General features: G+C 35.3%; 1 protein-coding gene across 2 annotated transcripts in view; it reads left to right on the forward strand.

Moving 5' to 3' along the window:
* LOC150095727 (P2X purinoceptor 4-like) overlaps window positions 1-14,387 on the forward strand; it is a 196,231-nt gene extending 181,844 nt beyond the window's left edge. For both annotated transcript variants that reach the window (XM_090410186.1, XM_090410185.1), the window contains exon 11: window positions 13,332-14,387. In XM_090410186.1, the coding sequence (XP_090266312.1) occupies window positions 13,332-13,490 (159 nt within the window). In that variant the 3' untranslated portion in view covers window positions 13,491-14,387. The remainder of the gene's footprint in view (window positions 1-13,331) is intronic.
* Window positions 14,388-18,725: the final 4,338 nt, after the last annotated feature.

The following is an 18,725-nucleotide window of genomic DNA, read 5'->3' on the forward strand; positions in this document are numbered from 1 at the left end:
ATTTTGTATGTGATAGGATTAACTTGATGCGATAAGAATAGTAGAATTTAGTATCTCAGTAATATTAGAATGTTTGTTAGTTTTCTCTTGCAAGTAATACTACTGAAAGGAATTTAGCTTAACTTCATATCATTTGCTATATATCCCAATGTGCATTTACTGTGTTTAGCATGCCTTATAAGATTTAATTAGTTTAGAATGTGTTAATCTCTTAGTTCGAGTTTTATTTAGTATTGAGCATAATTGAGTGTATGAAATTTGTATTGTGTTTTAGATATTCCAATAAACATGTCATATTTACCTGAAAACCTGAGTCATGCCTGATTACGATTCCAAATTACCACTTATAAAAATAGAACCTATTTTGGCGGGAAGGATTTAGAGAGTGTATATAATAATAGATTTAGGTCACGACTGCAATAATCTGAATCTATACGGCAATTTAAATAAGATATTGTGTAAGAAAGCTAAGAATCTAGTATTGTCTCCCTGAGTAAGGATCTTTTCTACTATAGGATACTGGCTGGCGCAGCAAAATATAAATTCGCCAGTATCCAAAGAGGAAACGATCCTAGATATAAGAATAAGATTAAAGTAAGTGAATAAAGAGAATAAATCACAAAAGATAAATATTTAACAATAGAGCAGCCGGTAGGATTTTGATTGTATGAGGTTATAGGTAAGAAAGGATAGATTTAAGTAAATAACAAATATAAGAATTAAGCAATAATTCACATAGGAACATCGATTTTAACAATCCTAAGTATCATAGGACATTGTCAGTACAGTTAATTCAAACAATACTAGGAATAACATACAGTTAAGGCGCATGATACAATGAAATCTCAATATGCGTGTAGTAGCGTGTTATAGAATTAAATTAAAATATATCTAGAGGAAAAAAATAATAATAATAATTACATTAAAATAAGATAACATATATAAACTCTCGTAAGACCCTGTAACCTCTAGAGAGCACGTCCCCTGGGTGATGGATAGGGGAGCCCACCAGATATGGTGGGGTGGTCCGAATATGTTGAATAAGGACTCGTGGACCAACAGAACCACAGGGGGCTCTGTTGGTCCACGAGTATCATCTTGGTAGCAAGGGAAGTGGCTTTCCCATGGCCCCTAGCTGGGTCTATTTTCTCTCTTCCCTCTTCTTTGAGGTAGACCCCCCCCTTGCTCTTTAATCTTTCCTATATGGCATTCCTCGCCAAACTCTTGTAACTCATGACCCTAATGCTATTAGAGTAATCAAGGGCTATGGGTCATTCTATTTCTATCTCTATGTCTTCTCTTTAAAATTCTCTCCTACTTAAGGCAAGTTTGAAGGCCTCAAGATGGCAGCCCCATCACCAAGCTAGACTGCAGATAGCCAGTAACCCCTCTCAGTCAAAATTTTAACCCACTAAAAAGACTCATGAGGATAGTAAACGGACAGACATTTTTGGTAACAAACCAGCTTGGAATAAGGATTCGAGAAGAAAATTATCAAAAACAAAAAAAAAGCAGAAATACACCTATTGGAATATAGGAATGTGAGAAGGAATAGGAATCCTCCTGGAATGTGAGAAGTATCCACCACAAAATCATAGAACTTGACCAAGCACTAGAAGAAAGAAATGTAAAAATAGCAGTAATTACAGAATCTAAAAAAAGCAGAGAGGAACAGACAAAACTGAAAATTATATCTATATATACAGTGGAGTAAAAGCAGAAGAGAGAGCTAAATCTGGTGTAATGATCTTTCTACATAAATCTCTTGGAAACAATATAATCCATTACAACTTTTGAAGCGATAGAATAATAGAAATGAGAATTAAAATAGACAGAGGCTTTATGACAGTAATATGCACCTGAAGAAGGAAAAGAGGAGGACTCAGAAAACTTCTACACCCAACTGCAGAACATATTAAATAAGACCAATCCTAATGATCACATTTTGGTAATAGGAGATCTCAACGCAAGAATTGGCAATAAGCCATATAAACCAAACATAGGACCTATCGGAGAACTTAACTGTAATAGAAAATGCAAATAGATTAAGAGATTTTACTATAAGCAATAACCTTAAAATAATGAACACCTTCTTCAAACATAAAGACATCCACAGATACACCTGGGAAGCAAGAGACACAAGAAGCATTATTGATTACATAATCAGCAATATCAAAATGTCAGAAATTATAATAGATACAAGAGTATACAGAGGATCTGAAATAGAATCAGATCATTACCTTTTGATTGGAAAAATAAAATGGGAACCAAGATGGAAAACAACAAAAAAGCACAAGGAAAATAGAAATTTTGAATCTTTCAAAGTTAGACTTTTGGACGACAGTAGTATTAAAGACTTGTATCAAAAAAGAATAAAGAACTGGATGACAAGTATAAAACAAAATCAGAACGTAGAAGAAGAATGGTCAAACCTAAAAACCATAATGACAAAAGCTGCAAAAGAAAGTTTAGGAACAAAGAAAAAGTGGAAAAGAAAAAAAAGAGGCCTTAGGGACTGGGATGATGAAATTAAATGCATTATTGAAGAAAAGAAAAAAGCATATAAAAACTGGCTCAACCTAAAAACAATAGAATCAAAAATCGAATACAACAGAAAAAAAGCAATAGCAAAAGCAGCAACAAGGAGAATAAACAGAAACAGATGGAACAATTTTGTAACAAAATTAGAGAGAGACTGTATGCTCAAAAGACCTAATGCATATAAAATCCTCAAAGATCTAAGCAATGAAACCAGAAAAAAAGCAGATATTAATACCATTAAAATAGAAACATGGCAAAATCACTACCAAGATCTATGGTATATGAAAACATTCAAAACAGAAAACTACCCTTTGTAACATCTCTGATAACTTGGAAAACATCACTCTAGAAGAATTAACAGAAGCATTAATCCAAAGCAAAACAGGAAAGGCTCCAGGAGAAGACAATATAAACTTGGAACTTATCGAATATGCAGGGCTTGAATTCTCACTCAGGTTACTTAACTTTTATAATATGATCTGGAAAGAAGGAAAATACCCACAAGATTGGACCAAAGCAATAGTTATTCCCATCTACAAAAAAGGACACAAATCTGATTGTAGCAATTATTGTGGAATCAGCTTACTTAGTACCTGTTATAAAGTATATGCAAAAATCTTAGCTTATAAACTTAAATGTATAGTAGACCCAAAATTAATAGAAGAGCAAAATGGATTCAGAAAAGGCAGGTCTTGCATAGACTCTGCATTTACGTTAAAATTATTAATTGAAAAACACAGAGAAATGAACATAGAAACACACATAGCTTTTATAGATTACACCAAAGCATTTGATAAAATTATCAGAGAAAACCTAGAAGAATATGAAATACCAAACCAACTCTTTAGAGCCTTATATAATATATATCAAGATAATAAAATTTCTGTGAAGTACAATAATTCAACATCAAGCTGGAAACCACTAAATCGAGGAGTATGTCAGGGTTGCCCTCTCTCACTGTTTTTATTTAATATATACATAGATAAAATCATAAAAGAATGGAAGATAACTAATGAAGGAGGATTCAAGATAAACCGTAACACCAGATTAGCTACTCTTCTTTTTGCTGATGACCAAATAATCCTTGGAAATAATGAAGATGAACTACAAAAATCATTATGCAGTCTAAATAATCTGATAAAAACATACGTATGGAAATATCAACAGACGAAACAAAAGTCATGGCCTTCAAAGGTGCTAATCCAATTAGAAGCAAAATAGTAATAAACAACGAAATAATAGAGCAATTAAATACATTCAAATATTTAGGTTGCACAATGTCATAGAAATGAAGCTGATATAGAACCAAAGATATCAAATTTAAAAGTAACAGGCATTATAAATAAAATTTTTAAACCCAATTATGTACAAAAACACACACGAATAAGAATCTACAATGCAGTTGCTAAACCAACCTTACTTTATGGAAGTGAGATATGAACAATAAAAAAAGCAGATGAAAGAAGAACTGAATCATCCGAAATGAAATTTCTGCGCAGAACTGAAGGAGTCACAATAATCGACAAAATGAAAAGCAGCGAAATCAGAAGAAAACTTGGAATTACAACCTCCCTAAATGAAACAGTGATTTGCTATAGAGAAAAATGGAAAGAACACATACTAAGAATGAATAGAAGCAGAACCTAAACAAATTCTAAATTACCACCCAAAAGGTACTCGATGCAGAGGAAGACCCTTAAAAAGATGGAATTGAGTCCGGAACAGGCCACTTGGCCTATAAGCCTGGAAAGAAAGAAAGAAAGAAGAAGAAAAACATATATAAAAATTCTTTCTTTTAAGGTTACATGGTGATCAGCATTCATATTTATGAATTTAGGGACACAAAACACACGTGTTGAAAAGATTATTTTACTAATAATTAATAAAATAAAAACTTGACGTTTCGACCTCTGTATTGAGATCATCATCAAAAGGATATATGTGTATAGGAACCAAGCTACATGCCGTTGCACTCTATAAAGGTAAATTAAATCTACATTGTTAACTAATCTTTTTTTTAGCCTGACCTCTAGTGATAAAAAAAATAATAAATAAATAAATAAAAACCACAATAAACTTTGCTAAAGTCCTCACATACTAAGATTCTTCTGGAATTGTACAGTTCATATTGTTATATTATGATTATCTTCTGGATGTGTACAACTCGGGTTGCTAATGAATGTTCAGGGAATTCTTGGAATGGTTAGACCATCATTTTTATTCAGATCCGGATTATGTTTGAGCATTTCACATGCTTCTTTGAATTTCCACTCAAACCAGGTTTTTTACCAGGTACCAAGTCCCTACACCGCACCAAAACCTGGTTCGAGCGGAAATTCAAAGAAGCATGTGAAATGCTCAAACATAATCCGGATCTGAATAAAAATGGTCTAACCATTCCAAGAATGTGGACGACCCATTTGCAACCTTCATAGCAACCACAAAGAAAAATCTCAATACAAGAAGACTTGGTGAAGTGTTTTTTTTTTTTTTTTTCCCTGAACATTCATTTGCAACCTGAACTGTACAATTCCAGAAGAATCTTAGTACGTGAAGACTATAGCAGAGTTTATTGTAGTTTTTATTTATTTATTTATTTTATTTTATTTTTTTATCGCTAGAGGTCAGGCTAAGAAAAAGATTAGTTAGCAACATAGATTTAATTTACCTTTATAGAGTGCAACAGCATGTAGCTTGGTTCCTATACACACATGTATCCTTCTGATGATGACCTCAATACAGGGGTCGAAATGTTAAATTTTTATTTTATTAATAATTAGTAAAATAATCTTTTCAACACATGTGTTTTGTGTCCCTAAATTCATAAATATGAATATAAATTTCCCATACTTTAGGAATAGCAAGAACGTCATTATGATTTAGATTTGGTCTGTGAAGTAGGGCTTCAGCACTTTCTTTCTTTATATAAACGTTCAAGTTTATATAAAGATCTGTGTAGAAGTTTGGTCTTTTTCCAATGGATCCTATGGTTTGGGTTTTCAACTCTGTGTTGTGCAAGACCAGATTTCTGTGGTTTGATAAGATGGATATGGTATTGATGTTCTGAAATACGTTTATGAACAGATCTATCTGTCTGTCCATAGTAAGACAATTTACATGAGCATGGAACCTCGCACGTGCCAGGTAGCATCAGAGGTGAGAGTTTGTCTTTAGAAGAAGGTAACAAGTTATAGATCTGGTTGATTGGTTTGTAGGTAGTAGCAAGTTTGTATTTCTTCGTAATTTTTGAAAGACGTTCGGAGATGCTTTTGACGTAAGGTATGGGAATCCTATGGGTTTGTTCTTGTCTAGATTGACGTGTGGGGAAGTGACAGATGATTTTTTGAGTTGTTTTAAGATTGTATCCATTTAGTATGGTTGTATTTTTGATTATTTCTAATTCTTGGTTAAATCATTAGTAGCCAGAGCATTCAGATTCTGCTCCTCTGAAGAATCTCGAAATCAAGAATTGGAAATAATCAAAAATACAGCCATACTAAATGGATACAATCTTAAAACAACTCAAAAAATCATCAGTCACTTCCCCACATATCAACCTGGACAAGAACAAGCCCATAGGATTCCCATACCTTATGTCAAAATCATCTCCACAAGTCTTTCAAAAATTACAAAGAAATACCAACTTGTTACTACCTACAAGCCAATCAACCAGATCTATAACTTGTTACCTTCTCCTAAAGACAAACTCTCACCTCTGATGCTACCTGGCATGTACAAGGTTCCATGCTCATGTAAATTGTCTTAATATGGAGAGACAGGTAGATCTGTTCATAAACGCATTTCGGAACATCAAGACCATATTCGTCTTATCAAATCACAGAAATCTGGCCTCGCACAACACAGAGTTGAAAACCCAAACCATAGGATCCATTGGAAAAAGACCAAACTTCTACACAGATCTTTATATAAACTTGAACGTTTATATAAAGAAAGTGCTGATGCCCTACTTCACAGACCAAATCTAAACTGTAATGACGTTCTTGCTATTCCTAAAGTATGGGAATTGTCATACAAAATTGTGTAAAATAAGTTTTATATATGTTATCTTATTTTAATGTAATCTATTTTTTTTTTTCCCTCCAGATATATTTTAATTTAATTCTATAACACGCCACTGCAAGCATATTGGGATTCCATTGTATCATGCGCCCTAACTGTATGTTATTCCTAGTATTGTTTGAATGAACTGTACTGGCGATGTCCTATGATACATTGGATGAAATATTTACTTATTGAAACTTATTACTGTGGTTATTACATGTGTTTGTTTAGTCATCCTTATTATTATTATTTAGGCCTCCAAGGAGTCAAAAGACTCATCCTGGGAGGTCCCTCCTAGGGAACACAATGTCTATCATACCACTCCTTAAACACATTGACCGTTCCTTCTCTCACCACTCTATCAGGCAATGCATTCCACGGTTCAACCACCCTTCATACAAGGAAACCACTTCTCACTCTCTTGCTCACAGTTTCCTTTCATTACTTCCAGGGATGGCCCCTTGTCATCACTCGTTCCCGCTATTTGACCAAGCGAAAGAACTTCCCAGTGTACCCTGTAACAACCCCCCCCTCAAAAGTTTAAAAGTCTCAATCATATCACTTCTCCCTCATCTATCCACTAAACTCTGCAGTGCACATTCCCAGAAACTGTCTTTGTTATCCATCTCTGTACCCTTTCCACAGTTAATATATCCCATTCAAATCCTGGGAACCAAATCTGAGAACAATAGTCTAAGTGTGGCCTATTATTATTATTATTTAGGCCTCCAAGGAGTCAAAAGACTCATCCTGGGAGGTCCCTCCTAGGGAACACAATGTCTATCATACCACTCCTTAAACACATTGACCGTTCCTTCTCTCACCACTCTATCAGGCAATGCATTCCACGGTTCAACCACCCTTCATACAAGGAAACCACTTCTCACTCTCTTGCTCACAGTTTCCTTTCATAACTTCCAGGGATGGCCCCTTGTCATCACTCGTTCCCGCTATTTGACCAAGCGAAAGAACTTCCCAGTGTACCCTGTAACAACCCCCCCCCCCCTCAAAAGTTTAAAAGTCTCAATCATATCACTTCTCCCTCATCTATCCACTAAACTCTGCAGTGCACATTCCCAGAAACTGTCTTTGTTATCCATCTCTGTACCCTTTCCACAGTTAATATATCCCATTCAAATCCTGGGAACCAAATCTGAGAACAATAGTCTAAGTGTGGCCTGATCAGGGTCTCATACAATGGAATGATAACTCTTTTATCTCTGCAGTTCAGCATCCTTTTCATTATTGCAGTAATCGTCTGTGTTACCTTCACCACCTTTGCGATATGTCCATTGAATTTCAGGTTTCTATCAATCACCAACCCCAGATCTCTTGTCTCCCCTACTTCCTCTAGTATATCTCCTCCAATAGAATATGCAGCATCTTATCGGTGTCTCCCAAACCTCAAGACCTTGCATATTGCTGCATTAAACTGACACCCCCATTCATTTGCACGTCTGTCTAGCTTATTCAAATCCTCTTGCATGACTACCACATCTGCACTATTACTAATAACCCTTCCCAGCTTCACATCATTTGCAAATAACTGAATATCCCCCTGCAATCCACTGACAATATCATTGATATAAAGGTTAAACAATACAGAGTCCTGTGGGATCCCACTTGTAAACGTCTGCCTCCTTGAAACTGCCCCACCATACACAACTCTCTGATACCTATTGGACAGCCAATCCTGAATCCAGTTGACCAACCTGACACCCAAACCCATGTGCTGCAACTTAAATATCAGCTTGTGGCACCCTGTCAAATGCCTTTGCTAAATCCAAGAAAATGGCAGTATATGCCTTTCCCTCATGTACTGCTCTTGTAACTTGATTATATAAAGCTACTAGCATATTACTAAAACAAGAGTGCTCCCTCTCAAATTCATGTTGACTCTCACAGATAATATTATCCTCATCTGCCCAAAGTTGTATACAGTCCCTTACTAATTTCTCCAAGATCTTAACAACTACTGATGACTCTCAAACTGGCCTATAATTAGACACTTCCAGTCTGCTACCGCCCTTATGCAATGGCACTATCTTACCTTCCTTCCATTCCCTGGACACCTTTCCCATAGCCAGGCTTTCATTGAAAACCCAGGTCAAAGGAGCTGTCAGTTCCTTAGTACATTCTCTCAAAACTCGTGGTGAAATACCCTCTAGTCCCACAGCTTTACTGACATCCAGAGTACTCAGTATTTGGAACATGTTCTCCTCCTTCACCTCCAAACCTCAAACCTGCCCTATACCTCTAGTATTAAAATTTACTCCTCAAGGATGAAATACACCAATTCCACTATATCCTCTGCATCAGTCACTCTATTCCAATTTTTATCTCACAATGTCATTCATCCACAATCATTTCTCCTCCTACTGGCCACATAGCTAAAAAAATATCTTGGATTTTCTTTGGATCTTAGGGCCAATCTCTTCTCATATTCCAGTTTTGCCTTCCTTACCATACTAGTCACTCTCTTGGCCTGTGTCTTATATTTTTCATGCATCTGCTCTTCACCTGTCTCCTTATATCTCTTCCATAGCCTTATTTTCACATGCATCTCCTGTTTAATATTGTTTGTCATCCACTTTACACCAAATTGTGTCCTCTTCTTCACTTGTGGAATACAGCTTACTATTCCTGCTATCAAATATTCCTTCACAATTTCCCAAGCACTAATGATATCCCGGCCTTCCAATTTCTCCCTCCACGAAACTTCCCCAAGTTGATGTCTGAGACTATTATAATCACCTGCCTTATAATTCCACATATGTTCCCGGATACCATGTCTATTCATCTCCCAAGTCAAAACCACATGGTCACTCTCTCCAACTGGTGAGAGAGAGAGAGAGAGAAGTCATCTCAGTTATTATCAACTTTTCTGATGCTATGACCAAATCCAAAACTCTTGAACCTCTTGTTCCATCTATTACATGTTGCCTAAGATATTTGTCGCTCAAGAATTCTAGAAATTCCATTCCCTTATTGCTACATGCATCTTCCTCTCCCCAATTTATACTGCTGTAATTAAAATTTCCCATAACAGTCATTCTTCTTCACTTGCCAAGCTCAAATGTCTAAACATCTCCTGGTCCCTGCCCTCTGTGCTCCATGGTTTATAGCAACACCAAACTAAATATCCCATCTTGCCTATCTCATAAGCAGTACTCCATCACCATGCTTTCCCTTCCTATCCTGCCAAAAAATGCTGTACCCTGCTACTTCTATTCCTGTTATTATATCCTGTTCTGTCAACCACATCTCAGTGATCCCAATAATCTTTGGCTAGGCTGATGCTATCAGCACCACCAATTCCTCTCCTTTATTCCGGATACTCCTGGCATTAGTATAAAGCATAAAAATGCCACTATTTCTATACGTAGCATTATCCCCTCTAGACTCCACTGGTCAGTGCTACCTGATGTTGTCCCCCTTCTCCCAAGTACCCTTTCCCATAAGAGGCCACCTCTGCTACCTTGGGAATTCTAGTTTCCCTGCATTGACACACTGACTCGTTCAGAACAGCAATCTCTCCAGATGCCTATGCCCTTCCTCATTCAAATACAAGCGGTCTCTCGCATACAATTCATCTCTATCCTCAAACGCTCTCCAAGCATCCACATATTCCAATCCTCTCTTTTGACACATTCTAGCTATTATGTTATTCAATATTACTGCTCTTCTGCTCAGCTCGTCACAGTCATACCTAGACAACACGCACACTATCTTTCCTCTCTGCATCTTGTTTCGTATGATAGAACATTCTACCTCAAGCAAGAATCTTATATCTCTCTCGCTGCCCAATTTACATTACCTCTCAAGTCATTTGTTCCTACCATCGCAATCATCTCATCCACCCTTTCATCCCTCTTAATTGCCATAGCCACACTTTCTATTGTTCCTCCAGGTAAACACTCCTCACGCATCCTATCTTGCACACCACGGATCATTGAGTCACCATACATTACACCTCTTACCATTCCCTCTCTCTCCTCTTCTATCATTCCCATAACTCTCTCTTATTCCCTCTCTTCCACTTATCCTATTCTCTCCTCTTCTATCATTCCCATAACTCTCTCTCATTCCCTCTCTTCTACTGTTCCCATTCTCTCCTCTTCTACTGTTCCCATACCTCTCTCTCTCTCTCATTCCCATACCTCTCTCTCTTTCATTACCTCTCTTCCACTTATCCTATTCTCTCTTTTTTTGTTCACATAACTCTCTCTCATTCCCTCTCTTCTACTATTCCCATTCTCTCCTCTTCTATCATTCCCATACCTCTCTCTCATTCCCTCTCTTCTACTGTTCCCATTTTCTCTCCTCTTCTATCATTCCCATACCTCTCTCTCTCTCTCATTCCCTGTCTTCTACTGTTTCTATACTCTTCTTATTCTATCATTCCCAAACCCCTCTCTCATTCCCTCTCTCCTACTGCTTCTATACTCTCCTCTTCTATCATTCCCAAACCTTTCTCTCACTCCTACTCTGATTCTCCTTCCATTCTCCTAATCTCATCTTTCATACTTCTCATCTCGTTCACAAGATATTCCACCTCCTCTTTCAGCTCATATATCCCTCACCTGCCTACCACTTTTCCAAGCAAAAACACTACTTTGCCCACACCCTTATAAAACTTACACGAATGAATTCTATGAAAATCTTTTCTCTGATACAAATTCCTCATCATCAAGACAATCAAAAATCCAATATCCATAGCACTGCCAATTAGTCCAAGAGAAATTTTGATATGTGCCAGTAGAAGAAAGAATAATCATAGGAGAATGATAAGAGTTGATTGAAATGATAAATATATAACTGCAGTGGATGTAGCTAAGGTATTTAATGAGAAACTGATGAAGGTATTTCATACTAATGAGTGTGAAATACTACGAAATTTGAGGACGGATGGAGTGTTGGAGGAGGCACTAGTAGTGAATGAGCAGGAGGAATTAAATAAATCAGTATTAATACTGTGATGTCATGAAAAGAAGCCTAATAGTCCATGAGTATGTTACACTTCCTACATATTTTCAGCAGCATAATTTGTTCCTCAAGAATTAATTCCAGAAATTTAATCTCATTATTACCTTATGTTGTTTCCTCTGTCCAATGCTACAGCATTGGACAGAGGAAACATTTCAAGGTATTATCAAAAGAAATGAAACTCTTCAAGGTATTATCAAAAGAAATGAAACCTGAATACTTAACATACTACATTTAAATCAGATAGTTAAATGAAAATCAGTTAGGGTTTGATGATAGGAAAAGTAATATGCATTAATAGGAATTATTATACAGTCTACTCAATGCACTAATTTACATATTTCTCAACAACTCTGGATGCTAGGAAAAATTTGTCATTTTTCAATTCAGTTTGTGAAAAACAGTTCATGAATACTAATACTGAATAGCAAAGCTTAGTAGAAATTAAGCTGCCCCAATGTATGTGTAATAAATCTAATAATGTTTAAATTATAATTTAATATCCTTGCTAATTGAAGTTTATTTTTGAAAGATACATTGACATGAACACATGCTTAAATATTCTTGAATGGAAAGATGAGAGTAGATTTAATTACTTAATGAATTTTTTACTACAGAACTCATGATGGGGTCAGTAGTATAAGATTGAAAATATATCAATTTATAACTAAATATTTAAAAAATTAAATATTATTATTATGTGACACTTCTAAGGAATCCAGCACTCATCGCTGGAGGATTCTTCACTCCACACAACTTCCCATCATCACTCTTTAATCCTCCATCTGCACACAGCACCATCCTACTGCCCAGAAATAATATTTTTATTTTTTTTCCTGTAAATTGCACGTGTATCCTGGTCAGTTTGTTTGTATGCAGGATGACAAACTCGCGTTTCTAGGAGATGTGGTGGGGGGGGGGGGATTTTCCATCCAAAAGGTGCAATGCCCCATTATTCTTTCAATTGTGCTACAGAAGCACTACATATAAATTATATATTTAGTTTAATCCTTTATCCAAGTGCTTTGCACCTGAAGTATCTTCAGGACTAGGGCAACTCGTGGCAAATGTGGACTAAGTTCTGATCACTTTCCTTAGTATCCCATGCAATCCTAAAGATACTTCAGGCACAAACTTTATTTGCTTACACTTGGATAAAGGATTAAACTAAATATATAATTTATAGTCTAACCAAGTGGGAAAAAACTTCCAACATCTTTCTCTAATCCAGAATAATTTAATAATAAGGTGTGACACCTTTTGGCAACTGGCATATGGAAATATGAGTTCTGCATTGCTTCAACCTTGGTATCACCTCTGGGTCTGGCTCCCACTGAAGAGAACTCAATAAAGTGGAAACCAGTCTAGGTAGTGACCCTTCCCATAATGCATAGCATTATACATGTCTGTAAGGAGATGTGCTTTGCATTACAGGATACTAAGGAAAGTGATCAGAACTTAGTCCACCTTTACCATGAGTTGCCTCAGTCCTAAAGATACTTCAGGTGCAAACTTTGTTTGCTTACACTTGGATAATGGATTAAACTAAATATATAACTTATAGTCTAACCAAGCAGAAAAAACTTCCAAGCACTAAATATATTTATCTTTAATTCTATTTTATAAATCATTGTCCTGATTAAATATTAGAGCAATAGAGAGGATAATGTCATGTATTTAATGCTATGCTGATGTATATGAATAACTATGTATGCTTAATTTTTTTTCTCCTATTTTCACAGAATCCATGGACAACTATAACAGAAATTGCTTTTAAGCTAAATATATTCAATAAGTATAGAAGAACAGTGAAAGGAAAATGGAGAAAATACCGTGTTACTAAATCTTACACTCAAAAGGTTACTTCTGAAGTTGATATTGATACTGAGAGTATGGCATGAAAGCTAGAAAATGCTGCTTTGAAATGCTTTATTTATTTTTTATTATCATTTTTTTTGCAGAGCCTATTCATTCTATTAATTTTATTATATTTCATCTTTCTCATAAAAGACTTAAAATTATTTTGTCATTTTTGCCTCAGTTTCCAATATGTTGATTCACGTTTCTAAGCATTTCCCCATATTACTGATTGGTATGTTATTTTCCAGATTAAAGATTCCTGTTCATGGCTTTTATTTCAAGTTCTATTTATCACCTCTATTAACTCTGTTGAGAACCCCTTTTGGCAACTGTAATTGTCAACATTGTTCTGAATTTAATATTTGTTAATCCAGTCTTGTCTGTGCCATTGAGTTCTGCAATCATTCTGATGTTTCATATTTCAGAACCTTCAGAGAATCTACCTGACTACCTAATGAGTGACTCCTTTGATGAATGTAATGACAATGTTCTAACTAGATTTTTAGATTTTTTATCATTACCCTGTGTTCTCAGAAGAGTTTCTTGATTTCTGTAGATTTCTAGTCTGTGAAAGAGATATAGAACTGTGTTATTGTTAGTGCTTCACATTGAAGTTTATCCATGTATAATAATATCCTGTAATATTTTCTTACTATATATTCATTCATGGTTTATCCCTTTGCATACTGCCGTCCCATAACAAGGGAAACTGCTTGGTATTTGATTGGGCATCAATTTTCTGGATCAGGTGATGGAACATGGTAAAAACATCTGTCTATAATGAAGTTTTTTCTATAGCTACTAATGAGACACTTTCTATCATCATTTGTTATTTTCAGTATGAATTGGAATTGGAATTTTATTTCTCATGTTTGAGGAGTTGTAAAGTAAACTTTATGCTGTGATAATGAACATCACTGATAAATGTCATAAACATTTTTTTTTGTAATATGTCTTTATTTTATGATATATATTTTGTGATACATCATAAGAATACCCAAACATTAATCAGTTCTCTTTCACTGAATCATAGCCAGAAAAAGGAAGACCAGGATCACTTTTCAGATAACCCTCAGTGGATGGAGCACAAAAACATAACACGGGATATTTATTTAAGAATATGTATCAAAACTAGAAATCTCACAAAATCTACACGATAACCATCATAACTTATTATGCAGATTATTATTGTTATTATTATCATCCAGATAACTCCATTAAGAGAAGCTTATTCTACACCATTCAATGATTAACATACCCTCTTTTAATTCATTCCCTAATAGCACACTCACCTCTATCAATCTATTCCCTTTACTCAGTGCACAAAATATATATCACACCTTTGCTAATAACACTTTTACTCAGTTTTCAGATCTGACCCTTGTTCTCTTCCCCTACAGCTATTCTATAAAATCTCTTTAATCACTTATATGTCTATATCACACTGCCGTTTTTCCAACTATTTCTTAAACTGTATAGTCCATGTTCCATTAATATAAGAACATGCTACAATCCAGATATTAATGTGGTTATATGCCTTTGTACCATCCCCATACCTCCTTCCTCCCAAAACCCAGATCTCAGCAAAGTAGTGCAAATTTGGTTATTTCAAAGTTTTATAAAGAGGAACAATAACATCCTTATCACTTTTGCAAAGTATTAACTTCAAATCTCTTTTTACCATTACCCTGGATCCTTACTAGTTTATTGCAGTGAGGTTGCACCATATAATATTCTCATAAAACCAGCATATTCATATCCACTTTCAAGGACTCTGTTAAAACTATTACTGCCTTTTCCAATTTATCATCATTGTCAGACAACCCGAGTTTCTCCTTCCCATATTATCATTAATATACAAATCTTATTAATAGCAATGAAGTAGCCTTTGGACAGAGCCCCATAGTACACCCCACTGACCGCCTTCATTCTTTTAGATTGCTGCTCCTTTAGAAAATTAACAGATTCAGTTCAATTCCACAGAAATTTTAAATTGGAATTAAGAACTGGAATTATGTGACATTTGGAAATCTTTAATTCAGCATTATAATGTGTAGATAATACAGATTTTATGAACAATGATTGGCATTTGCGATACTTGAACTTTAATGCACGTGAATGTAAGTTGTTGTAAATGGCACAAATTATAGATTTTTGTCAGTATATGCAAATCACTTCATATATATATATGTATATATAATTGTGATCAAATAAGTGTAGTTCTGAAGATGCCCTGATTTGCAGTTGTAAAATATGTTAAGTAATTAAAGAAGTATAAATAAAAAAAAGGAATTTAAAAATCTGGGCAGCACTGTTTAATTACTATGCATTGTATCTAATTCAAACATTATTTTAAAAAATGTACAGCAGTTTATAAACAAGAACCAAACCTTGGAGTCTCATTGGCAAACTCTGAAGAAGACATTGATTGATTCAGCTAGGGTGGTATGTGGTAAAGTTGTCTGCAAGGATAGAAAAATAAGAACACCATGGTGGACACAAGGACAAAAGAAAGCCAATAAATCAGCAGATACCCTAAAAGAATACAAAGAAATATGTAAGCAAGCTAAGCTATGTTTAAAAGTAGCTAAACAAAATTCATAGGAAGACTTTGGTAAGAATCTAGAAAATAAATATCAGGAAGGTGGCAAAATGTTCTGGAGACTATTGAAGTAGCTTAGAAATGGACGAAGGAGTAGTGTAAAAGGAATCAAAGATGATAAAGGTGCCATGAAAACTGAACATAAGGATATCCTAGATTACTTTGAGAGATCATTAAACAAACCAAGCAGTGACAGAACCATACTAGAAAATGTTCAAGAGGAATGCAAGGAGGAGTACATATCAATACTTGAGGTAGAAAAAGCCATCAAAAAATTGAAATGTGGAAAGGCAACAGTAGATGATATTTGACCAGAAATGCTTAAGTATGGAGGTATAAAAGTTTTGCAGTGGCTACACTGCATAATTCAGAAAGCTTGGACAGAAGGATGAATTCCCAATGATTGGAGTAGAGCTCTCATAGTACCCTCTATATATATTTTCATACTACTCATATTACTCTCATAGTACTCTATAAAAAAAGAGATAAAGCTGAATGTGAGAATTACAGAGGACTTTCTCTATTTAGTGTTCAAGGTAAGATTTATTTTACCTTGAACTTGAAAGAAAAAAAAATTTACTTGAAAAGAGGTTGAAAAAGATGGTGGAAGAGAAACTTGGAAAAGAACAAGCTGGGTTCAGGCCAAACAAAGGTTGTCAAGATAAAGTTTTCACTTTAGACAAATAAGACAGTTATGTTAAGTTAAGACAAACAGTTGAAAAATCGTGGGAATATGACAAGGACCTAAATTTTGTAGATCTGGAAAAGGTGCCCAGAAAAAAGCTTTTCACTTGTGAAATAGAACATTATACAGACCAATACATAGTCTATATTTAAGCTGTCAGTCAGCAGTTAGACCTGAAGAAAATACAGGAAGATGGTTTCTTGAAAAATTAGGGGTAAGACAAGGATGCACATTATCTCCACTCTTATGATTTATCTGGATCACATTATGAAAGAAAGTGGCATTATTAGAATTGGAGATGTCCAGCTTAGCTCTTTGCTTTATGCAGATGATGTTGAACTCCTAAGCACATCTAGTGCAAGTCTCCAGAATTCTCTAACTAAATTGCATAATAGTAAAAAATTTGGCATGAAAATCATCATCATCATCAAATTCCTGACACGTACCCTCAAGGGGTGTGCAAGATATGATAGTACTACATGAAAAATTTACATCATTACAAACTTCCTATCTACAATTGTCCTCCAAATCAGTCTGTTACTTGTCAAGACTCCAACATTACCAGATCTTATATTTCTATCTTCTAAGGCACTTTGTACCGTATCAATCCACCTATATCTTGGTCTTCCTCTGAGTTGTTTTCCTGCCAACTTGGCAGAGAACACTTGATTTGCATATTTTTCCTCACCCATTCTGTTTAAGTGACCATACCACCTGAGATTAGCTCTGCTAACGCATTCCTGAATGCCGACAATGTCAAGTTCTTTCCTAATATTCTCATTTTTAATATGATATTGCCATTGATGCCATCTGTTCACGCCTTTAATCTTTCTCAGGACTCTCATATCTGCGGTCTCTAGTCTTTGGTCAAGTGTTTTACTTCTGACCCAGCTCTCAGATCCATAAGTTAAAACTGGTTTGAACACTGTCTTGTATACATCTAATTTAGTGTTCCGACTAATTTCTCTCTTATTCCATATGAATTTATTCCATTGACTTCCTACCATACCAGCTTTGTTGATTCGGTTGTCTATTTCCATATTTAATTTACCATCTTCACTAAAAATCGTGCCTCAGTAGCTGAAATGTTTGACTTGTTCCATACATTCTCCATTCACAACACAGTTGACATTTTCAATGACTCTGCATATTTTCACTGTCTTTTTCTTTTTATTGCTGACCTTCATACCATATCTATTACAACAGTTATTCAATTTAGTCAGAGAATCTTGCAGACTTGTAGCGGATTTATTTAGAAGTATAACATCGCCGCATAAAGCAAAGAGCTGACATTAACATCTCCAGTTTTGATATCAAGTTTAATACCACTTTCCTTCATAATGTGATCCATATAGATAATGAATAACAGAGGGGGATAATGTACATCCTTGTCTCACACCAGATTTAACATTAAACCATCTTCCTGTACTTCCTTCAATTCTAACTGCTGACTTACAACTCAAATAAAGACTAATTATTGCTTGATATAATGCCCCACTGACACCATATAACTGTAGCGTATTGAATAGCTTCTCTCTTGGCACCTTATCATATGTCTTTTCCAGATCGACAAAACTTAAATACAGATCTTTCTTATATTCCCATGCTTTCTCAACTATTTATCGTAAAGTGAAGATCTAATCCTGACAGCCTCTATTTGGCCTGAATCCAGCTTGTTCTTCACCAAGCTTTTCTTCCATAATTCTTCTCAACTATTTCTCAAGTATGCTTGCATAGATCTTGCCAGGAACACTCAGTAGGGAAATACCTCTGTAATTCTCACATTCAGTTTTATTTCTCTTTTTATATATGGGTACTATTAGAGCTCTACTCCAATCATCGGGAATTTGTCCCTCTGTCCAGGCTTTCTGAACTATGCAATGCAGCTACTGTAAGACTTTTATACCACCTTATTTCAGCATTTCTGGTCGAATATCATCTACTTTTGCTGCCTTTCCACATTTCAAGCCTTGATGGCTTTTTTTACTT

Source organism: Typopeltis vanoorti, chromosome 20, assembly GCF_054136105.1.
Source record: "Typopeltis vanoorti isolate ZY-2024b chromosome 20, IOZ_Tvanoo_1.0, whole genome shotgun sequence".
NCBI classification, from domain to species: domain Eukaryota; kingdom Metazoa; phylum Arthropoda; class Arachnida; order Uropygi; family Thelyphonidae; genus Typopeltis; species Typopeltis vanoorti.